General features: G+C 52.9%; 1 protein-coding gene across 7 annotated transcripts; it reads right to left on the bottom strand.

The window, feature by feature from the left end:
* Window positions 1–129: 129 nt before the first annotated feature.
* Window positions 130–23190, bottom strand: HPS1 (HPS1 biogenesis of lysosomal organelles complex 3 subunit 1). Of its 7 annotated transcripts, none has more exons than XM_057737251.1 (20): window positions 23105–23190; window positions 21506–21612; window positions 19964–20080; window positions 16945–17082; window positions 16580–16722; window positions 16000–16108; window positions 13277–13437; window positions 12662–12764; window positions 11896–11991; window positions 11688–11757; window positions 10182–10237; window positions 8743–8910; window positions 8469–8648; window positions 7338–7399; window positions 6733–6867; window positions 6582–6646; window positions 5377–5522; window positions 3453–3566; window positions 1717–1799; window positions 468–1235 (listed from the first exon to the last, which is right to left on the bottom strand). In XM_057737251.1, exons 3-20 carry the CDS (start codon window positions 20078–20080, stop codon window positions 1073–1075), a joined length of 2109 nt encoding a protein of 702 aa, XP_057593234.1. In that variant the 5' UTR covers window positions 21506–21612; window positions 23105–23190; the 3' UTR covers window positions 468–1072. The 7 variants fall into 7 exon arrangements, with proteins under 7 accessions (XP_057593238.1, XP_057593240.1, XP_057593239.1 ...); XM_057737253.1 differs by lacking the exon at window positions 23105–23190 and adding an exon at window positions 22893–23014; XM_057737257.1 differs by lacking the exon at window positions 23105–23190 and having other exon boundaries at window positions 131–1235; window positions 21506–21534.
* Between the last annotated feature and the right edge of the window lie 688 nt (window positions 23191–23878).

Below are 23878 nucleotides of genomic sequence, written 5' to 3'. Positions count from 1 at the left end.
TGCCACCTTCTGAGAACTTTAGCCCAAAGTGTGGTTCTAGCTCCTTCAGTACCTCTGTCCCTGCAAGCTGTTCACTTCATGGGGAAGAACAGTCTTCTCTGCGTGAATTCCAGCTCAGGACTGAAGGCGCGGAAGGCCTGGACGCTGTCTGGTGTCACACACGAACCCACCACTTCTCTGTGCCGTGCTTACTTCTGCCTCCTCACTTTCCTCTGTCTCAGCCGTGGCCTCTCGGCCAGAGAGCAGTGGATTCTCCAAAGTCCCAGGGCTCTGACGGCCTCTTGTCCTTGTGTCTGTCGGGGGGACTTTTAGGTTAGAGGAGGGGCTGTACCCCTGCGGCAGTGCTCTCAATCCCGGGCACACCAGGACAGCCTAGGAAGCTTCAAAAAACCACAAAGCCTGGGATCCACCGGAATGAGTGGCACTGATCTCTGGGGCAGGGCTAGGGCAGGAGCTGAGAATGAAGAAGGGCACAAACAGGCCACCAAGAAGGGCCAGGGGCTTGAGCAGTGACCGGCATTTATTGAGCGCCTGCGGCGTGTCCGGCAGCCCCACGACCGTCCTGAGAGGCGGGTGCCGTCACTCTGAATGTGGGGAGACAGGCTGAGAGGTGGGGAAACCCGCCCAGAGCCACAGAGGGGACGTGGCAGAGCTGGAGTTCAAGCCAGCAGGGGAGCACCTTTCACGTGGGGAGGGAAATGGCTTCCTGAGGGAGCTTTCTCCACTCTGAGAACAGCAGGCACCCACAGGCACTGGGGACTTCCTCTCTGTCTCCTAGGGATAAACAGAGAGGCTGCCAAAGGTCTAACCTCACAGCCACTGCTGTTCTAAGGTGACCAAAGAAACCCTCTGGCCCTCTTCTTCCTCCAGAGGGAAGGATTTGGGGGTCTGCTCATAAACCGGAGTTGAGGCTGGTCTAAGTGGAGTTTCTTTAAGAAGCCCTGGGGCCACCCTGGGGACTGTGCCATCCTCGGGTGGCCGCTGTGGACAGCAGGAGGTTCTCGCCACGGGGATGTCTGCAAGCCGGGTGGGCCTGGAGAACCGGGGGCACAGGCAGATGCACGGGGCAGCCCTAGACTAGGGGCACGCGGGAGGCCTCGCCCAGGCGCCGGGCCAGCTCGCCAGCCTGCTGCACCAACAGGTCCGTGGGGATGACCGACAGGTGAAGGGTCAGCAGCTCGTGGCACTTGACGGCCTCAGCTGGGTGGCCCTTGCTGTAGTAGCGCAGGAGCTTCCTGGGGGAGGCGGGGGGAAGAGGGGATTCAGGAGGGAGCCAGGCCAGGGGCCTCTCCCGGCACCCCCAGGCACGAGGTCACCCCGCTAGCCCCAGCGCTGGGCTGGAGAGGCCTTCCCTGCCCCGTACTGACCCAACCTTACGAGGCTCAGCCCCAGGCCACCATGGCCCTCCCCTCTGAGTTCCTGATCCTGGGGTGGGGTCTGCTGGATGGCAGGGCCCCAGTTACGGGGTGCACAGAGCCAGCAGGGAAGGTCTTCAGGAGCCCAGCAGAGATGACTGCAAATACTGCCTTGAGTGCCAGCAGGAAGAAGGGCAGGAACCCCAAAGAGCACCCCACTCTCTTCCTCTCAGTGCATGTCCAGCCATGAGGAGCTTCTAACAAGGTGGGACGGGCTCAGGGGACATTCCTGAAGGAGGGGCTGCTCCCTCTGCGGGGACTGGCACTTGTCACCCATCATCTGTCCCCGACCCAGCGTCACCTGTAGTAGTCTCCTCCCAGCATGCCGACGGGAGCCGAGTCATCGGAGAGGACAGGCACCTCGATGATCTGGAGTTTGTACCCCTGGGGAAGGAGGAAGGGCGTCTTGAGCGGGGAGGTGGTGGGTGTTGTGGGGAAGAACATGGGCTTCAGGCAGACACACTCGGTCTGAAGCCGGGCTCAGCCCTGCCTGGCGTGTGTTTGGTGCTAGGAAAACGCACTGACCTCTTTTTACCTTGTCTTCTCACCTGTGACGTGGGAATAAGAATAAACTCCCAAATAACCTTAGACACGATGGATATAAAGTTCCGAGCGTCACGCCCGGCACCAGGCAGCCCTCATCCCATCAACCAGCGGACCCGGCTCAGCAGCAGGCACACGTGAGGGAGGGCGATGGGGGGAGGTGTCACGAAACGCGAAGTGTTACCAAAGGCCATGTCTCTCCCTGACACCAATGGGAATTCCCAGGGTAGGACACGGGGCACTCAAGCGCCACTGGGCTCCCACCGTGGGCCAGGTGCCGCTGCCGGGCTCCTGAGGCCCTGTGCTCACCAGGCATGTACGTCCGCCCTGTGGGGAGGAGGGGGGCTCGGCGACGGCCCGGGGGTAGCCAGACTTCACACCTGGGTCTCCCCACCCCACAGCCTACTGCCCCGTGGGGCCAACCACACACACAGAGCCCTGTCTCCCCCTAGAAGCTAAGGTGATGGCCACCCCCACGTCCTGGGCACTTCTGAGGAGGGCACGGAGCAAAGATGGGAGCCTGCAGGTCACGAGAGCTGAGCCTGAGCTCTGACATCATCACGTAGGACCTCAGTGCCCCTGGCCATGGTATCTGATCTCAGGGCATCAGTCACCATCTGCACAATGGGGTCAGTGACACCCGTCCCCACCACCGCACGGGCTGTGTGGATGCGAGGTCGTGAGAACGCAGTGAGAGACCCCAACGGCTACACTGCACCAGGAGCAGAGAGAGGGCAGGGCACGAGTGAGAGACCCCAACGGCTACACTGCACCAGGAGCAGAGAGAGGGCAGGGCACGGGCAGGGGAGGGGACAGGACGGGAGCCAAGGGCATGTGAGGGGGAAGGAATGGCCCTCAGAGAGCCGGAGTGATGGCCAAGGGTGACGAGTGAGGAGGAAACGAAAAGAGAAAAAGGAAAGGAAAGCAAAGGAAAGAGGAGAGACACAGAGCAGGACAGCGAGACAGCGCAACAGGGAGCGGGGGCGGGAGGACGGAGACAACAAACTCCCATGACCCGCGCTCACACGGCAGTCACGGTGAGGCCCGGCCCACAGGGTCGGACGTAAGAGACCCCAGTCATCCTGCCAGCTTCACCCTGGGCAGGGTGGTTAACTGCTCTGAGCCTCAGTTTATCTGCCTCTGCCATGGGAAAAGGGAGCCAGGCTCTGTAAGTGCAGCTGACATGCCGAAGCGCCACTGAGGAAGCGTGGACCGAACAGCCTTGCTCACGTGTCTGTCTGTTCATGTGTCACCTGGACGCTGCCTTGAACAAAGAAAGGCATGCATTCTTCAGAGAACTGGGTGGAGAGGTCACAAAGCCTGAGTGCAAATGAGACCTGAGTTCTGGGTCCCAACCAGATGGGCTTAGCTGTCAGCTCCACCAGGGATGAGAAGAGCCGGAGAGACAGACTGAACAGAATCCAGAAGGGATCCAAGAGTCACAGGGAAAGAAAGCATTTCAGGACGGTCCTGTCCCAGGCCAGCCACACTCACCATCTCGTTCTCAAACCATAGGAAGTAGGAGCAGTAGAAGTCCCCCTCACGGAACAGCAGCGTGGTGTAGCCCTTCTGCAGGTATCTGCGCGACAGCCGGATCAGAGACCAGACCTGGGGAGAGGAGAGAGCGCTCATCTCCGTAGCCTGTGGGCCAGCTCTCTCCCCATGGCAGAGGCTGGGCTCGGGCTCTCAAATCCCGAGGGAAGGAGGCCAGGGGCCTCTTCTGCTCTTCTTCCTTAGTGCCTGGGCCACCCCTGGCTCAGAGCAGGAGCTTAATAATACATGGATGGATGGATGGACAGAAGGACTACCTACCCCTTCAGTTACTGTGATGACAAAATATATGTGTAAACACTTTATGTACCTTTACTACACATACAAGCCATAGAGTAGTCTCCATTCAGGCCAGAACAGAGCCAGGGACATAAGAGGAGAGGAGGGGGTGGCCACCTGGAACCCCTCCTGCTGTCGAGGGCCAGCCGCTCACCTGGGCCCCTCAGAGCTGAGGATCTCTGGCACAGGCTCTATGCCAGGAAGGTGCTGGAAAAGTGTTTGAACACACAGGGTGCCCTGGTTCAGGGGTAAAGTCTGAACAAGGGCTCACCAAGGGCACTGACGGGAACACAGGACCGAGGGACAACGTGCCTCAGATCCCCTCTGCGAGGTTCTCCTGCCTAATTCAAGGGCTTCTGGTGCTGCCTGTGAACTGCCCGAGAGAAGCTGGTGGCAGGGGCGGCTCTGCTCCCCCACCTCCCAGGGCTGGGAAAGGCATGCTGCACCCTCAAAAAGAAGCTCAGTGGCAGGTGTACACGAGCCACTCCAAATCTGCCCACAATGCAATCTCTAATTAAATCTGCAAACAAATATACGCATTGTGCTATTTTTCAGGAAAGCAATTCGACAACATTTATCAATAACCTTAAAAACCTTCCTCCTGTTTGACTTCGTAATTTCATTTCTGGGAATCCATATTGAGAAAATAATCAGAGATGAGGACAAGGATGTATGCCGAGAGGTGTGTGCCGCAGAGTTATTTATGACAGTGAGGGCCTGGAAACAATCTAAATGTTCAACGTTGGAGAAACGGCTAAGTATGCGATGTTATGTTCACGTCATAGACTATTGTGGAGCTGATGAGAATCACGCTGATGAATTAATGACATGAGAAAATGCACCAGACATAAAGTGAAGTGAAAATACGGTAAGTACACTGCATACATGGAACGATCTCAACTACAACAATCCACGCAGAAAAACAATGAAATGTACCACGATAACCTCAACTACCTCCAGAAGGAAGTGAAGATGCTGGTGTGGACAGTGCCAGGAAATGCTCAGCCAACTCCAGCTACACTCAGTGCCACGTGCTGTGCTAAGCATTTTACACGCACCACCGTCATGCACCTGGAATCTCAGCAGTAACTCTATGATGTCACTAGTGTTACTATCCTCTTTTCAGACGAGGAAAACGAAACTTAGACTCCGTAATACCCCAGGCCTCACAGCTGGTGAGGGGCAGAGCTGTGTCTCCAATGGGCCTCTTCTCAGGATCTTGTTTTAACCACTATGATACACTTTATTTGGATACACAAAATATATAAAAAATGTATAGCTTTTTCAGAAAGTGGCAGAGGTCCCCTGTTCTCCCTACCAAAAATGAATTAGGGCCTGGCCATTTCCTCCCCTGAACTCACTGCCCAGACTCTGCTGCTCCAGGCACATAATACACCCAGGGCCCTAAGGTGAAAGACAGGACACTGTTCTTAGAAGCCTAAGGAGCTGGGTGCAGGCTCCAGGAAGAGTGTGGTAAGGGTTCTGGTGGCGGTGCTCAGAGCCTCCCGGGAGCCCGAGGGTGGGGGCTAGTCCTCCCGGGCAGGGGTCAGCCCACCCCGTCTGACACGCGGGGAGAGGCCCCGGTTACCTTGGTTCTGACAAAGGTGGCCAGGGGCCCCCTGCCCAGTTCCGATGAAGTCCTTTCACTGCTGCTGAGAGAAGGGGCCACCATCTGGCCGGTGGTGCGGTCCACGTAGATGAAATGCACCAGGCCTGGGAAGTCCTCCAGGTAGGTGAGGGTCTGAGTTAAGGTGCTCGTTAAGCCAGAACCAGGGAGGGAGCGTCTTCATCCTCAACCTAGGCTTCCAGCAAGCCCCACCCTCCGCCAACAGGTTTCCATTTCAGCCCCCCAACCCCCCACCCCCTGGATCTCCTCTTTCCCAGGTCTCTCTTTACCTTTGAACCCCCAACCCCGAGAAGGTCTAAGATACAAGTACAATGGATCCTTGGCTCTGGCACATCTAATGCAGGGAGTTCTGCTCCCAAAAGGAAGAGGGTATGTTCATGTTTTACCATTTTCACGCAGGATGAGTTTAAATGACACACGTGGTGAGGCGGGTGCGAGAGCAGAGCTACAGAGCTAATGAGTGAGCCTAGCTGGCCGCCCACCCACATGCCTCACCGTGATCCTTTCATCTCTACGCTTCACCTCCAGAAGCTGGAAGGTTCCCATTGGAGAGGAAGGGCAGTGGCTGGTGGCTAACAAGGCCCTCTGTCACCCCTTCCACCTGTGCACTGAAGAATGGAGGCCACGCCCATTAGAGATTTGAATACAGAAATAGCTGCTTCACATAAAGTTCCAAGGAAAATCAATATTTGATAGAACCAGTTCTGTAATAAAAGGGTAAGTCTTGGAGGTGGTTTTTAAATGGGGACACACACACACGTTTACTGCAGGCCTTCTCAGAGCCTTCACACTCCACTGTGTACTATGACCTCTAAGAAGGAGGACACAGCCCCTCAAACCTACCTGATCCCAGGTCCCCGCCCCTCGTGGCAGACTCACTGCCACTCTGCTGGCTGGACAACACCGACATAAACGACCCCCAGGGCTTTCAGAAGTAGCCATGGGAGAGCAGGAATTTCTGAAATTCCAGCCATGGAGCGGTCCTACAGACAAGGCCCCCGGACACTATCTCATACCATTTTTCCTCGCACAGAGGAAGCTGAGGTGGTGAAATATATGCTCTCTTTCCTAAAAGCCAGCTGAAGTCCTTCAAGGGAGCCAGTGGAGGAGGCAGGCAGCCCCGAGAGGCCTTTCTGGGCCGGCTCACAGCCAGGCATCGGGATATGACACCATGGTGACGTTCCGCCTGCTCTTTACCAGCAGGAAGTCCTTCCAGTCTTCCAGCTTTTCTCTATGGAGGAAGCAGGGGGCGCACGAGTGGGGTGAGGGGTGCCCCAGCTCCTGCCCTGGCCACCGCGGGGCCACAGCCACACTTACTGCATGAGCATCTGGACCTGGTCCTGCAGGTGCTGGGGCAGGTGGGGGCCTCCCCGGCCCGGAGCCGTGGCCAGGAAGCTGAGCCGGTAGAGGGCGCAAAGCTGCCGCTTCACCCTCCCGCATGCCTGCAGCAGCCTGGGCACCGGGAGAGGAAATGTCACAGCGGGAAGGAGCCTGGAGGGCATGCCCAGGACGTGGCCACGCCCTCCTAGATGGCCAGGCGACACAGCTGGTGACCCACATCCTGGCCCTCACTGAGCCAGGCGGCAGCTTCCCAGCTGTCCCTCAATGTGGTGCTCTAAGTACCTGGAATCTCGTCCAACCTCACGGTTTCTTTTATGGAGAAGTGAGAGGTCACAAGGTCACACTGAGTCTGTGCTGAAGCCAGGACTCTGCCGGTGGTGTCGGGGCCTTAGGTCCTGCTCCTCAACCTCTGTCCTCTCTGCCCCCGGCCTCCCCTCAGCAACTGTGGGCTGGACCCGCCGTCTCAGGACCCCCTCTGCCCTCAGAAGTGCCTTCCTGAGCATCCTCTCCCTCTAGGCCTCGAGGAAACTTGCCCCTCTGTCCAAATGACTCCCCGCTTGACCTCAGAGCCCACCACTCACTCCCAGGACGATCCAGGCTCACTTCTGGAAAAGGCCTTGGTCTTGAACTGCAGCCAGATGCTCTGTAAGGCAGACAGGTGACAGGCAGCTTCCTGACAACATTCCCACAGCAAGGTCCAGGGGAGACCCTACATCAGGCTCTGAAAGGCTCCAAAAGGCCCCCCGCCTCCATGGCTTATTTAGATGTAGCACATATCGGCCATCCACAGCCAAACCAGGTCTCTGGCAGGTCCCCCAGCACCCTGTGCCCCACTGTACACCACACTCTATTCATTCAGCAGGTATTTATTTAAAAAGCAATGTCTGTGTGCCAAGGACCGGGCTCACTGCCTCACTGGCAGATACCGTAAACCAATGCTGTCAGAGTGACAGGTAGGAGCCTCAAGGTGGGGGGGGGGGGCGGTTACAGGCAAGAGCTGGAGTGCTGATCCCAGGTTTGCATCCTAAGACTCACTGGGGTGCGCTGGGCACCAGGAGATGCTGAGCGCTGTGGACTGACTGGTAGTTTGGGTCTGGGCTTCAGTCACCTGCTCTGCCTCTTCTAATCCCTCTGCTCATTTTCAGACCAGTGCAAACTCCATGCACAATGAATCTCAGTTCTTCACGCCCTGCCAGCTACACACGTGGCCTCAGACCTCAGCCCGTGTTCTACCCTCGAGAGCTCTCTCCTGCGCCAACACCTGGACTGTGCCCTGTTTCCTACTCTGCGTGCACACTGTCCCTGTGTCTTGGCCTCCTCTCCCAACCTGGGCTCTAAGGCCCCTGTGGGTGGAGCAGCCTCCCTGTGTCCTGCATGTCTGTGAGACCAGCCAGGTAGGGAGGGGCGTCGCGGGCAGACCGCTGGCCATCACTGAGTCTTGTGTTGGGCTCTGGCTCCACTGCTCACCAGTCCAGTAACTCTGGCCAAATCATCACGTATCGGAACCCAGGTTTCCTCATCTGAAAAATGGGACCTATAACTTGTGTTCTGCCAAAATCACATAAGAATGTTTTGGAAATGCTGAGTGTCGCTGCTGTAAGTTTCTGTTACTGTTTCCTAACAGGGGAAACAAGGACCACAAGCCTATGGTGGGGACAGAACAGGCCCTGCCTCCTCTGCCTGAGGCGGGGTATCCGGGGCCTGCGTCTCACCTGAAGCTCTTGCCCACCTCGATTCTTGACAAACTTGTCCATCCTCGGGCGTAGGTCCCCCATGAGGGGGTGATTCCGCAGGGAGCTCCCAACCTCCTGCCCTCCCTTCAGCTTCTTCTCCAGTAGAGAAAACCCATCCAGCAGCTGGTACAGGACCAGGGCCAGGGATGTGCTGGGGCTCTAAGGGAAGAAGAGCAGGGCAGGGTGAACAGGGGCAGCTGTGGCGAGCGTGTTCAGGCCGGGGCGTTGCTGGGGCAGGCAGGGGCGCTCGTACTTTGGTCAGGAGCACCATGTTGATGCCCGGCCACAGGGGCAGGCAGTACATGGTGTGGGGCACCATGGGGCAGTAGCTCTCTTTCACGGTGGCATCCAGGAAAATCCTTCTGGGGCTGGAGGGTCCGGGGGAGCGAGGGACCAGCGTCTGGAGGGTGTCCTCAGCTATCTGCGGAGGAAGAGGGGATGGCAGTGGGAGGGGGTGGGCAGCTGTCTGGGCTCCCCCCCACGTCGGGTCCACCCACGGCTGCCCACTGGCTGACCTCCCTATGCATCGCGAGGGATAAACTTCTCTAGCCTCAAGAAATCGCAGTCCTAAATCCCTGCCTCCTGCTGAGGTTGCCCCGGCAGCTCCTGTCCTTCTTGTTGTCTCTTTCTCAGCGTCATCGGGGCCCTTCTACCCAGAGTCAGGACTGGATGCCACGCAGGGGTGGTGGGTGGTAAGAAGGGGGAAAAAGCTGGGAAGGAAAGGTGAGAAAAGCTGATGGGGTGGCGTGAGGGGGAGGAGGCTCCTCTACAACTTCACATGCACAAAGCATTTAAAGCTGATTAGCATCTGTCATTTCACCACCGTCAGGACATCCTGACAGCCATTCCAGGGGGTGCAAGTGAGGCATCACAGGACTAAACAAGCAAGACTCCAGCCTTACAAGGGCTTTGAGTAAGAAACTCTTTACCGGCAAAAGCAGAGAATGAAGGACGTCATTAGGGATGCCACAAAACTTCTCTATAAGGAAATCACTGTAGTCTATGATACCGGAAAAGACTGAATACTGGCTGTTCCAGGAATTTGATAAATAAATAACAACATATACACACGATGCACTCTGAACAGTCGTTAAAAACCACACTGCTGAGGAATGCCTAGTCAATGGGAAAATGCCCCCCGAAAGAAAAAGAATAATGAAGTACATTAGGATTCAAATTCGGTAAAAGAAAAAATGTCATGTGTGTATATATATCGTCATAGGAAAGACTAGAAGAAAACACTCCAAAATCTTAATAGTGGTTAACGTCTGGGGTTGGGATTGAGAGTGATTTTTACTTCTTTTCCATATTTTACTTTTGTTTTTCCCAATTTTTCTACAAAGAACATATTTACTTTCTCATTTTAAAAAAACATTAAAAATTAAGTTGGACTTTGACTCCCAAGAACAGTGAGGATGGGGATTTCTCAGGAGTGGTGGCCCGGTGTCCAGGGGGAGGGGTTGGGGGAGGGGGAGCCAGGAGTTCACCCTTACCCACCACTCCCCCAGCCCTTGCCTCTGGGCTGAGCTCTGCCCCTGCACTGGCGGGCCAGCCCTGAGACAGGAGGAGAAAGGCCAGAGCAGCTGCAGGCTTCAACCCAGGAGGAGTCCTCAGAGTCCCCAGTGCTCACTGCAGCATCTCAGATGAGCTGGTACCCCGGCCAAGCCCCTGGCTCCCTAAGGAGAAACTCACCTGGACATGCAGAGCATCAGTGGGCGGAGTGCCCCCATCCAGCCAAACTGTGCTACCTGCAGGCCATAGGTAATAACACAACAACATACGTAATAAGAAAATTTTAAATATTGGACCAACAGCCTGTCAGCAGGGGAGGACGGAGCAGAGATGGCTGCACCCCATCAGCAGCTCATAGCACCTGGCAAGGCAAAAGCAGCTCAGCGTGAGCTGGAGAGAATTCCCCTTCTCATCTTATCCTAAGCTGGTGAGTGCACGGTGAGCCCTGGGTACCAGAGCTAGAGCAGCCTGGGCTGGGGAAGAAAGGCTCCCCCACCCTGCAATGAGCTCCTGTGCACGTACCTGGTGGTGGTGAGGGTGTGCCCCTCAGCCCCCTCCTCAGGCCCCCAAATTCCCTCCTTGTCTCTGCCCCCTCTATCCCTTCAGGGCCCTTCCTGGCTGTAACAATGCCTCTTCACTGGGAAGCAGCACACACTGTCTACAGTTCCCTATTCATTTAGTCAATCAGCAAACTTTTACTGAGCACCTACTATGTTCTGGGAATTGAAGCAGATTTCCTTTTCTAGGTTAGCTCACAAAAACCTACAGAACTGACTGCATGTTTGAAATATTACAGGTTTGTAATCATAGTGTTCTCTCGTGTATTTCATTGCAAATAACTATCACTTATAATCATGTTTCTCTGGGGAAGGCCTGTATCTACATGTCAAACACCTGACTTACAAATGGATGAATGCAACCTGAAGCATTTGTAAACTGTGAGTTCCATGCACTGCAGAACAGGCATTATTTATAGCTTTGAGGCATGAAAAAGCTAATAACTGAGAGAAAGGGGCCAGAAGGAGGAATGAGGAAGGGAAGCAGTAAGAAGAAAACGGAACTCCAGCCATCACTCCACAGCAGTGCTGTCTGACACGTTCTGGGCTCATGGAGAGCTTAGAGAGCCCACGACAGCTATGACCCTGGCCCCAGAGAAGTGGACAAGCAGGGGTGAGGTGGCACAGGGCCTCAGGGGTCGCAGACTCCTTTTTTGTTTTGTTAATAACATTTCAAATATTTTTAGCTTCTTTTTATTATTTATCCACATACTTTGGAAAAACAGGTAAGGTATGAACTATAAGGACAGAATATTATGTTTTAAATCATTGTACTAGAAATATTACTTAATTAGTTGATTACTTATTAATTACAAAAAAGAAAGAGAAAGCAGAGAGCAGGCATATGAGAGATGAATTTTGAAATGAAATCAACTGTCAAAAAAATTTTTAGGGATCATCTGAGTGGCCTTAATAGTCCTTGAATTCAAGCTGGAGCCAGCAGGGTAGGCAGAGGGGTGGCTGCAGACAGTGTCCTGGGCCCTAGGAATCTGGGTGTCAGTGCCTGGGCCCTTACAGGGTGCCGGGATCCACTGAACCCTAGGACAGAGGCCCAGGGCTGCCAACTGGCATCTGCCTTCTCCCGGTCCCGGTCCCCCTCCCCGTGCCCCTCCTCCTCTCCAGGTCTCACCTGAACTCTGCTCCCCAGGGGAAGGGGCTGGTGTGAAGTACTCCTCAGGGAGGGAGAAGCTGTCTGTCTCCTGGGAAGGAAAAGGGGCAGCTGGGCTGAGGGCTCAGAGAGGCTCTCCCAGGAGGCTTGACCCCTGGCCCCTGCTCTCCAGGGAGAGGCCCACCCTCTCCTCCCCTCCTCTCCCCTCCCCTGGGTACAGAGCACATACAGTCCCCGTAGAACTCCTGGTCGGGTCTGCAGAACAAGAGCTCCAGGCCTGCTGCACGGGGATATTCTGGCTGCAGCGGGGCCTCCGTGGGAAAGGCTGCGACAGGCCCGGGAATGCCAGTTAGAGCTGCCTGACCAGCTCCTCCACCTCACAGTGCTTCACAGCAGAGCTCTCAGCGGGGCCCGCTGGCCCCTGCACCCGCTCCACCATGCAGCCCTCGGTGTGCGCCCTCACTTCCCAGGGATATTTCAATTCTAGTCTTTCTCCAGAACCACAGAAGTTCTAGAAAGTCCAACATGTTGCCATCCAAACCACTGCCACACCACCGATGATGAAAATGGCATGGTGACTGTGGCAACCAGCACTCACTGAGCGTTCACTATGCCCCAGGCACTGCTGAGCTCTAGGTAAACTGTCTCCTTTATTCCTCATGACAACCCTGCGACGTAGATGCCATCATTGTCCCCTTGCACAGATAAGGGAATGGAGGCTCGGACGGGGTAAGCACTTGCACAGCAAACAGCTAAATGGTAAAGCTGGGACTATGGGACTCCAAAAATCTGCACTTTTAACCCACTAAACCACATGCATTCTAGAATTCCCCTGACATCTGAAAGCAGCTGGAAAAAAGTCATGCCCAACCACGTGCCCAGAACTATGACTCGGAAACCACAGCCTCCCTAGCAGCCTGCCCAGCACTGTCCAGACTGGCTTTCTGAGTCGCCTTCCTGGAGGCCTCTTGCTGCCCAGAGAGCTGCCCCGAGACCTGAGTGTCGTTGTCCTCTGCCGTGCTGTCGCTGGGGTAGAGGTCCTGCACCAGAAGGATGAGGGCGAGGAGGTCGGCTGGGCGCAGGGAGCCGGCGCTGTGGCTGCAGAGAGAACAGGCGGCTGGTCAGCATGTGCCCGCGGCCCGCGCCCGCAGGTGGCAGTGGACGCGAACAGGTGGGTTATGGGGGTCTGGAGCACGGCCCCTGCACTCAAGGAGTTTACAAATGTGCCAGCTGACTTCATCTTTTTTGGAGAAAAATATACAAAATTTTTGGTATATACAAAATTACTCATTCATTTTAAAAATAAAACTTGGTTGCGTTGAAAAAAAAATTACCAGTGGAAAATCACCAGGGACCAGGTTTCCAGCACATCAGGAAACCCTAAATTCAGACTCTTGAGACAGTGTTCCAGGAAGAAATAATTCAGAGAAGGAAGCGAGCTGAGGGGGGTGAAGAACTAAAGGATCTAAGAACACTTCCTGGAAGAGACACGTCTGGAAGGTTTCCCTCACCCGGGAGGTGGTGCTTTTCAGGTAGGGGGACTAAGAAAGGGTGAAGGTGAGGGGCCCCGGGGCCTCCGGGCCGCCCTGTGCTGGGGCCTTCGGGCTCACCTGGAGTAGAAAGCCAGTAGCTTGGAGTGCACGAGCAGGAAGGCGTGCACGGCCTCCTCGCCGGCCCGCCCGGGGCTGGAGTTGACCGCCTGGATGACGTGCCGCTCCAGCACCTCAATGCACAGCTCGCAGAGCTGAGGGTGGATCAGCCGCTCCACAGCCTGGGCACACGGGCAGGGAGAGGGAGCCACGTCACCCCCAGCCCTCCTGCTCCAGCCCCAGGCTGCAGGTACATTCACTTGGGCCACAGCACATGCCAGACGCTTGGGAACAGGGAGGCTCAGACCAGCACAGAGCCTGCCCATCTGGGGCTTAGTCTGGTCACTAGACTCTAGTGGATGAGACACACAATATGCAAAGAAAGAGACAAAACAAGTGCTAGTAAGTGCTGTGTAGGAAATACAAGGTACTGGACTAGAGAAAAAGAGCAGAGACCTGTGTGGGTAGGATGTTCAAAGAAAATGTCCCTGAGGAGGTGACCTTTAAACTGATATCTAGAGAAGAAGAAAATCCGTCAGAGAAGGAGGGAGGGGTGAACGCTGACAGCCAAGGAAAGATCATGTGCAAAGACCCTGAGGTGGAGACAGAGTTTGGAGCAGTGCTGCCTAACTGATTACTAGGGCAAGCCCTACTCATCACTTAAAATTTTCTAGTAACTACATTAAAAAAGTAAAAAGAAACAAGTGAAATTAATTTTAATAATTTATTTTACCTAAAACATCTAAAATATCATTTCAATGTCAAGGTATAAAAGCATTATTAATGGAATAATTAATCCCATTTGACATTCCCTTTTTTGTCCTAAGTCATCAAAATCCAGTGTATATTTTACATGTATAGCATAACTCAGTTTGGACTAACTATACTTCAAATGTTTAACAGAGACATGTAGCTAATGACCACCACACTGCACAGAGTTAAATGCCTGAAATGGGAAGAAGTCCCAGGTGGCCAGTGCATGGTGAGTGAGGACCATGAGAGAGGCATGATATGAGGCTGGGGCAAGACAGGCCCTGGATCGTACAGGGCCTGGTAGGCTTGGGAAGGACTGTGTGGGTTTTATCTCAACTGCATTAGGTCCCTCCTACAACAAGCCTTTGCTGATGCCTCAGGAAGAGTTGACTGTGCCAACCTTTGTGCCACCATGGATTTTGAGAAATCCAACATGGCATCTCCCGGGATACTTTGTCTTTTTTGGAACATATGAATGGCTGATCTTCCCTCAGGGGCAGGGACTTTCTTCATCTCTGTATTCCCAGGGCCTGGCACACCTCTGAGCATATGGTAGGTACTATATGTTTATTGGAAGAGTGAATGAGTGGGGTGTGAAAATGAATTCCTTCAGATCTATTTCCCAGTTCACTAATTCTCTTTCTACCTATGTCTCATCTATTATTTAACACATCCTTTAAGGTTTTCATTTTAACAATTATGTTTTCACTTTGAAAACATCTATATGGGGTTTTTCCCTAGCTTTTATGTCTTCAAATATTTCCTGGTTATTTTATGTTCTGTACCTAATAATTCCAGTATATTAAATTCTTTGGGATCTACATCTGCTGGTGATTGATTCACCTGACTTGTACTCATGGTGGCTTATTCTCTTGTGCATCTGACTGTTAATTGTGAGCTCATATTTGTTTGCTCTTAATCTGTCCTCTAAATCAATGGTTTTCAACATGCAGTTCCCAGACCAGCATAACCAGCATCACTTGGGAACTTGTTAGAAATGCAAATTGTATGGGGCTTCCCTGGTGGCACAGTGGTTAAGAATCCTCCTGCCAATGCAGGGGGCACAGGGTCGATCCCTAGTCCAGCAAGATCCCACATGCTGTGGAGCAACTAAGCCCATGCGCTGTAACTACTGAGCCCATGCGTTGCAACCAGTGAAGCCCGTGTGCCTAGAGCCCGTGCTCTATAACAGGAGAAACCACCACACTGAGAAGCCTGTGTACTGCGATGAAGAGTAGCTGCTGCTCACCATAATTAGAGAAAGCCCATGCACAGCAACAAAGATCTAACACAGCCAAAAAATAAAATAAAGGATGTAAAAAAAAAAAAGAAATGCAAATTGTAGAACCTCCCACCCTCGACCCCCACACTGGATGAGAAAAGTGAGGCCCAGAAACCTAACAAGTCCTGCAGATGGTTTTGATGCACACAGAGTGTGAGAATCACTGATTTAGAGAGACGCTGTGTTTGTCTATACGAGAAGCAAAAGAGTGCTGCTGGTGACCACCGCACTCCCCAGGTCTGGGCTTAAGTAGGAGTTGCAGGCTCAGCTCCCCTGTCGCTGCCGGCCGAAGGCTTAGTTTTCTGGTTGTAGTGTTGCTATCATCATCCGCACTCAGGCAATCTTGTCTTTAGTGCTGCTTGTTTTTCACTACTTTCCACTCTAGTTTCAGCTCAATATAATTTGGGGGGCAGTGATCAGAATTGAGGGAGTTATCTTCAGAGATTTCCACAATTTACTGAGAGCCCAGAAACTGCACTAAAAAGCTTGCTTATCCAAAATCTAGCTGTGTTATTGTACGGAGGCCCATCAGAATGCCCAATCGACCATGTGGCCAGAAAGAGCAACCCTCTGAAGTACATGAGCTTGAGGGGCTGCCTGTGCTCTCACTCTTTGGTGGGGGGGTGATGTCAGAACATGGTCTTAAGGCTGCCCGGCCCCTCTGGCCTGACACTTCTGTGGCCCGAGGACTCCCGCACCCAGCAGTCACCTCCACGGCGAAACACTGCTCCTGCTCCCGCAGGCGGCCATAGGTCCACAGCAGGCTCTGGAAGTGCTCCCACACCTGCACGCGCTGCTCCAGGTCTGGGGGCCGCAGCCTGGGGGCAGAGGTGGGGAGACCCATAAGCCAGTTGTCCCCAGCTTCAACCAAAGGAGCACAGTCCTGGATTACCATCAGAGCCAGGTAAGCTCACATGACGTGACCAAACACTTGGGGGAGCCCACACAGCACAAAGGGGGCACGTCGGGCTGTGCCTCCCTGTGGAGTGGAGTGGGATGGGCACCGGACCAGGAGGCGGGCACCTGAGCAAACTGCCTCACTTCTCAGCCTCTCTCTCTCTCTCTCTCTCTCTCTCTCTCTCTCACACACACACACACACACACACACACACACACACACACACACACACACACACACACACACACACACACACGACAAAAGCCAGCTAGAGAGACCCAGCAAGGTACAAGGAAGAAGCTGGGGGCAGAGTGTGACGGGAGCTTCACTGAGGCTGAGCACACACTGCCGGGCCTCTTGAGGGGCTCAGCATAGGACCCAGAGGACTCACTCCTTTCGGATGAGCTGGCCGTCCACAGTAACCAGCCCGAAGTGCACCTCGAACAGGTACTTGAGCACGTACAGCTTCTGCCGCAGATCCCCCTCGCCCTCTGTGTGGTCTCCGCTGATGGCGATGAACAGGCATTCTCCGAACTGCCGGCGCAGCAGTCAGCTGATGTCAGCCAGCCCCAGGGGACCCCCTCACCTCCCCTGATCGCTGGAGACAGAGATGGGGGGGCTCAGGTCCCAGGGAATTTTGCTAAGATGCAGCTTCTGCCTTCTAAAGGAATCTGAGGTTCAAGATGAGGAAGAGGTGTGTGGACTGCCCAAGGAGCCAAGGGAAGAGGAACATGGGCCCCAGGGCTGCACACTCACCAGGTGAAGGACATACAGGTAGCTGTCATTTTCCGTTGAGAAGCAGGTGTATGTGTCTGAGAGCTTCTCCAGCATCGTCATAGAGGAGATGATGACCGGGGCCAGGAGGGTGCTGAGCTGGTCCTCCAGGGCGGGAAGCTGCAGGAGGGGATAGAGAATAACACTGCTTAGTGTGCCAGACACTGGGGACGAAGGAATGGACAAGACCCAGGCCTTGCCATTAAGGGCTCCATAGCTCCAGACCCGCCTGAGAGGCCATCACTGTCCCAACAGGGAGACACTGCCCCAAACCTTGGGTGGTAGTTAGGAAGGCTGGAAGGGTCAGGCAGCTAACTGTGCTGTTCATGGCCTGATTCTAGGAGGAAACGCTAAGGAATTAGGCCACATTTCCACGGAGGAATGTTTGGGGCATTTAAGAGAGAGCTGGGCAACTCTAAGAGAGTTTAATACGTGTACCAAAGTCCATGCCCCTAGCTGCAGTTAAGTCTCCTTTGGGGAATGTATCAGAGGAAATAATCAGAGATGGAGCGGAGACACATGCGCAAAAATGTTCCCTATGGCATAATTTATAGTAGAAGCAACTGGAAAGAATGTAAATGTCCAGTACCAGGGAAAGAGTTAAATACACAACAGTACATCTGGATGATGGGAGAATATACAGCATTTAAAATATCAGAGTGTTTCAGTGACATGGAAAATTCCTATGATACAATGTAATGTTTAAAAAAAATGGTTGTGAATGCTCAGTATTTTCAAATGCATAGAAAAAACAAAGTACTAAAAAATACTAAGAAATTCAACACTATTAAAGTTATTGCTTCTGAATAGAAGGATCAGGAATGATTTCTCCCCCTAATTTTTACATCTTTTGGTGTATTTTCCCTATTTCAGTAACAAGCATGCCTTTACTTTCATAATCTCTTCCCTCATCCATTCTCTCCAAATAAGGAACAGAACAAATAGACAAAACCAAAAAGAAGCTGGACAAATCCGCTGAAGATCTGTGAATAAAAATGGGATAAAGCCAGGGGAATGGTAAAAACCCAAGTTCTCAACACTGGAATGAAAAGATAGGAGGAGACAGCTGACCCTCCCCACACTCATCTCAGGAGCCTTGACCGAAACGGGGAGAAAGCGGAGTCCTAATTTTAACTTGTGTATAAGGAGCTGAGTAAGACCTTGCCTTGAAAAGAAAAACAGGCAAGCAGCCAGAGGTACTGTGGGCACTTAAAATATGAGGGGGGCATGGCACGTGGAGCGTAGTTTCCTCCCACAGACTCGACATCCAGGAACCGTGGTCTGTATCCGCTGCTGTGGAGGCTGTCAGGCACCTTCAACGGGTCCCAGCTCAGGCGGCTCCTCTCCTAACCACCTCCAGGCCACCCAGGCTGCCCGGCCCCAGCCTGCCTGATCCCATACCCTGGTTAAAGAATCCCCATGGTGTTTATCTGCCATCTGGTTCATCTTCTTTAGACTCTAAATTCCACGAGTGCAGGGTCCTGTTGCTACGTTCACTGCTTTGCCCCTCAGAGGCTGGCAAATAGTGGATTCTCGATTAATATTTGTTGAATGAATATCCCTTCACATAGGCAAACGTTGGTTGAATTATTCATGTGCCATAATTTTCTTGAACTGTCATGAACCAATTACGTTAATAGAAATGTCACTTAAAAATCTAGATGGTGTACAGCAACTCATTTTAAAGGTAGTAGCTTTTTCTGTACTTGCACAGATGTAGCAAGAATTCTTTTGGCTGGGGGGAAATAATCTTTGGTGTAGGCAGAGTGTAAAGAGAATTCTCCTCTGTTATTTGGTGTGATTATAAAGTGGTACAATATCTTTGGATGGCTTTTGAATCGATGATTCTATTTTTAGGAATTTATCCTAAGGAAATAATGAGATGTGGGATAAAATTCAAGCACAAACGTTCCCTACAGCAGTAGCTATAGCAAACTAGAAGCAATACACACATCCAGTCCTGGGGAAATGGTTAAATAAATGATGCTATATTTATTCATATACTAAATATAATATTTCCATTAAGATTTATGCTTTTGAGAATATTTGATAAAATGGAATAATGCTTTTGCTATAATGGAAAATGAAAAAAAAAACAGGAAATAAAACTGTAAATGTGGTATGATCCCAACTATTTATAAAAGATAAAGACCCAAAGAAAATTTACTGAAGAGCTAATAGCTCAGGGTAGTAGAATTATGGGTCATTTAAAAATTATTTCTCTGTTAGTTCCCAAATTTTCTACAATTAGTTCATATTTATAGGATCAGGGAAAAAAAGTGTTGTATACATGAAAAATAAAACTTTGAAGACTTTTTTTCTTTACATTAGTCATTTAGGAACTGAAAAGTCAGGAGTTTGTTCCTTTATGAAGTTTTTAATAAAGAGGAAGAGAAATACTATCAAACAGTTTGCCTATTAAATTAACCAAGTTGATATAGCAATTTAAGAACTAAAATACTTAAAAATTCTTAATTTAAAAATTATATATATTAACTCCTAAAAAATAAAAAAGCCTAACAGACAGAACTGTCTTTTTAGCTTTAATAAAAGCACTTAAATGTCTGTGATCTCTGATATGTTATATTATTCCTAAAGAGCATCAGTGATGTTGAGGTAAATTAACTTGCTGATGTGGAGCTGGTCTGGCTGATGACCAGGCCCACTGGAGCAGGAAGAGGAGTGAGAGGCAAACAGTCTGTGCAGACTGCAAGGACTCTCTAATGCATGCCCAATAAAAATTTTGTTAATCCAAAATTAATCTGGAAAAATTTTCAAAATAAATTACTCCTTTAGAAAATTTCCTTCATGGGGTGGGGGTGGGTCACTGCCCTGCAGAGCATCTTGGACTGACCTCTAAGGATGCACAGGTGTGAGGGGCATCACACCACACACATTACCTTGTTCATCCCTCGGGCTGGGCCAAGAGGGGTGAACAGGCTCTCCTGCCTCCTGGTAATTCTGTGCTGTTCCCTCCCATCCGTGCCTACCCTGCACTCACCTCTTCTCCCTCATTCTCTGACTGCCCAAACTTCAGCCGCAGACTCTCTTCAAACTCCTCATCCGTCCAGTAGAAGAGGACCTCCGCGCCCTCTGTGGCCACCAAGACACACTTCATCTGCCAGGGAGAAGCAAGGTCAAGGTCACCTCCCAGCCCCACATCCACACACTCGGCCTGAGTAATGAAAAGGATCAGAATCCCAGCAAACACCTCCTGGCTTTTACTGAGTGCCAGGCAGTCAGGGCCTGCTCTGGAATGGAGGGCAGCTACTGCACCTCCCTCCGGGAAGTCCAGAAAAAATGCGCTCCTCCTCAAGTCAAAAACAGCTCCAGAGGACGAGCTCCAAAGCCCACAGGCAGCCGGTTCAGCATTACAGGAGTTTCATTCACAAGTACCTCCTGCTCTGGTGGACACAGAGGCTGTGTGACCTTGGCCACAGCTCATTCTCACTCCTGCTTAGCTGCTGCTTCCTCCACCAGTATCTTCTGCCCTTCTGGACCGCCTTCCCCATCACCCACACATGTACCCTCCGTGCCACACATTATAATGCTTGATTATATACAATGTGCTTTTGTATTCACCAACTGGTGGATTCCTAATCCGGAGCTTCCCACACTGGGCCTTGGCCCCCTGAGATGCAGTAAGACATTGATCATCTCAACCCTTGGGGAAGCCTGACATGCTTGAATCCAGAGCTGCCAGACCAGCAGCTTGCTCCAACCAGGGGCTTCAAACCTTCTCCTGTACCTCAGCATGTCACACAGATATGAGCACATCTCACATGTGCTAAGACGTGATAACGACGAGGAAGCTCTGCTCTAACTCTTCCATGGGTGGATGTCCAGTTTCCTCAATAGGATCATAGCATCTCAAGGTCTCAAACTTAGTTACATTATTCCGGATCCCCTATGTGACCAGCTTAGTGGTACATACTGAATTCCTTCCAAATCTTTAGTTGGTTTATCAACTTTAACTCAGAGCACCTAGCTTCATGGTGTTTTCAGCACAGCGAAAAATAAAGGATGTATCCTATTCCTGTGGAATTGCTAAACACAAGGCAGAGACTGGGAGAGCAAAGGAGTGTGAAGGGAAGGTTGCAGGATGAGGGCAGGTGGGCCTGACGGGAAGGGAGCGTATGGGTTGGAGAACAGTGGGCTGCCAAATGGAGGCTGTAAACAGCAGAGAGGCTGGTAAAGGTGTGGGCCATGGATGGGTGGGGTCAAGGTTATGGAGGCCAGCTGTCCTGGTGTGGGGTAATGTGGGTGCACTCCTTGGTGGAGGCCAGGGGAGGAAGGGGCTGATTTAAGAGGTGTAGCTTACAGACTTGGTAGGCCATGATGACCTCTTGGATGCAAGGGAGGAAGGAAAGAACAGGCAAAGGTGACATCAGGATGCAGAGCTAAGGCAGAGGATGGGGATGAGACAGCTCCGCACAGCCCGCGAGACCTCAGTCTACTGCCTACCTCACCCTGTCCACCTCCCACAGCCCGAGTAGCCCCAGGGTGGGTGCTGCCTGCCTCCATCTCAGGCAGGATCATCTACCTTGGCGAGGAGCACAGTGGAGCTTCCAGATAGCTGCAGGTTCAGAAAGGGCTGTAGTAGACAGACTCGGTGACCAGTTCAAGGAGAGCACCATAGCATCCCAGGTCCTGCTTAAAACAGGGAGGTCATGAGGGCAAGCAGAGGCTCTTGTTCCAGCTGCTGCCCATTCCCAGGAGTGGACAAGCTGGTGAAGAACCAAGTGGTCAAAGGTCTCTCTCTGGCTCTAAGGGCTTCTGCTCAGAACATACTCCCGATGGCCAGGAGGTGTCCGAGTGCCCCCGATCCTGCCCATCCCTGACCTCCCGTAATGGAGAACATGAACCCGGCAAGCACAGTCCTTTGGACATAGCAGGTGTCCACAAATATTAATTCCCACCTACTGTTTCCTTCTGAACACTCTCACTTCCCTGTGGGTCACTCTGAGCCACGGTGTGGTCAGCAAATCCACCCTGAGCAGCCCAGGGAACCTGCTATGAGTTACTATTGGGAAACAGCATAGCACATTCCAGGGAGACAGGGAAGCAGTCCTGGGGAAGAGAGGAGGTATCCTAGGATGACGTAGTGAATGACAATAAACCAATAAAACAGGCGGGGAAGACCTGGCTCTAGCTTTGGCTTTGCCAAGGCACTTAAATCTCTCCCGGCCTCAACCTCTGGCTCCACCTCCCTCCACGGTTCTAGTGAGAGTCAGGGAGTAACCAGGCGGACACGCCCTTAGCAAACTGCCTTCTTACACAGAGGTGTGTGTGTGTGTGTGTGTGGGGGGGGGGGGGGTCGTTATTCTTATTTCCCACCTCTCCTCCTCAAATAACAGGGTGAACTCAACTGGTTCCAGAATCACTCATATTTTCACGATTAAAAGCAGGAACAACATAAAGCTGTAGCTTACTTAGGAAACCAAACACTGTAAGCAAAGAAGAGTAAGGGCGGTCTGGGGCTCAGCATCTTGTACAACATGAGACTTACTACGCCACTGGTATGACAGACCTTAAAGCCATAGTCCCAGAAAAGTGGAAATGCTCTTTAGAGGACATTAGGTTCCAGTTCTATTCCAAAAAGCTGTTGGAAAGAGAACCTCATCGGTGTTATTTTCTGGTTTCCCTGTTTTCCTCTCTATCCTGATCTAAGGAGGGAACACAGGACTCACTGGTGCTCCAGATGGCGCCGCGGCAACCTGGGGAAACGCCCCCACGCCCATGTTCACCATCCTCCCAGCAAACCGCCCCTACGGCCGCCGCCCCTGCCTCGTCCTTGCCACTGATGGGCTGAGGCCGCAGGAGTGAGGACTTGCAGGCCGCGCCCGCCGCACGGCAGCCTTCCTGGTTGCCCTGCACCTTACAGTTTATGCAGCATTTTCACCCCCAAGTGCCCCGAACTTCACAGCTACCCTGGGAAGAAGGCCCGGCTTGTGGCAACCGCCCCACGTCGCAGCTTCAGAAACTTTGGTTTCTAGAGGTGAGGCGACGGGCCCACAGCCCCACGCCGGGTGGGTGCGGCTGGGGGTGGAGACGCCCCCACTTCCCGGAGGGCCGCGCCGGGGTCCCGGAGGAAGCCCCGCCGGCCACAGAGGCCCTGGGACAGTGCGGGAGGCCCACGTACCGAGTCGTAGGTGACACCGGCCGGCCTGCCTGGAGCCCGCGGGTGCGCTTCCGGGTGTGGCCACGTGACGGCCCGCGTGACCGCCGGGGGACGCCCCGCCCCTGCCTGGCTGACGCCGCGGCCCGCCCTGCCGTTTGCTCTCGCTAGGCGTCCGGGCCCAGCGAGCCCTGAGTCCTGCGCCCTGACTTCTGCCGGGCGGTGGCCACATTCCTCCCGCCAACAAGGAGGGCGCCGAGGCCCACAGGGTGGGGGACTTTGCCGGCCACCGTCAGAGGCACCTGCTGCGTCCGGCACTGCGCTCTGCCCTGTCACCTGCCTTAGCTCAAGCCACTCCCCATCGAGGTACCAGGAACGTCCCCATTTTACAGAAGAGGAAACTGAGGCCCAGAGAGATGAAATAACTTGCTGAGGGGACGAGTTAGCATCAGAATGCAGGTCTCCTGGCTCTCTGCTGGGCTCTTCCCACCCTCTGGCTTTTCTTGCTGAGCTGCAGTTTTGGGGTGAGAGCTGCCTTTCTGTGACTGTTTTCCCTAGGCTCCTTGGGAGGAGACACAGCCTGCAGGAGGACCGAGTTACCCGCAGAGTGCCAACGCTGGACTTTCTTTATAAGGGTTCTCAATCCATTTGGGGGATGGGGGTGCACATTAGGGTCTTTGATTTGAACCTGTGTTTGCCAGAGTCTCTTAAGTTGTGTGTGGCTGAAGGTGGTGGGAGCTGATGAAGATCATGGAAGGGACGAAATTCCCACCCAAGCCACCCCTTAGTGCCCTGGTG

The sequence above is a fragment of the Hippopotamus amphibius genome, chromosome 5, assembly GCF_030028045.1.
Source record: "Hippopotamus amphibius kiboko isolate mHipAmp2 chromosome 5, mHipAmp2.hap2, whole genome shotgun sequence".
Taxonomy (NCBI): Eukaryota; Metazoa; Chordata; class Mammalia; order Artiodactyla; family Hippopotamidae; genus Hippopotamus; species Hippopotamus amphibius.
The sequence above is the reverse complement of the archived record's forward strand: the minus strand, read 5'-3'. Positions and strand labels throughout refer to the sequence as shown.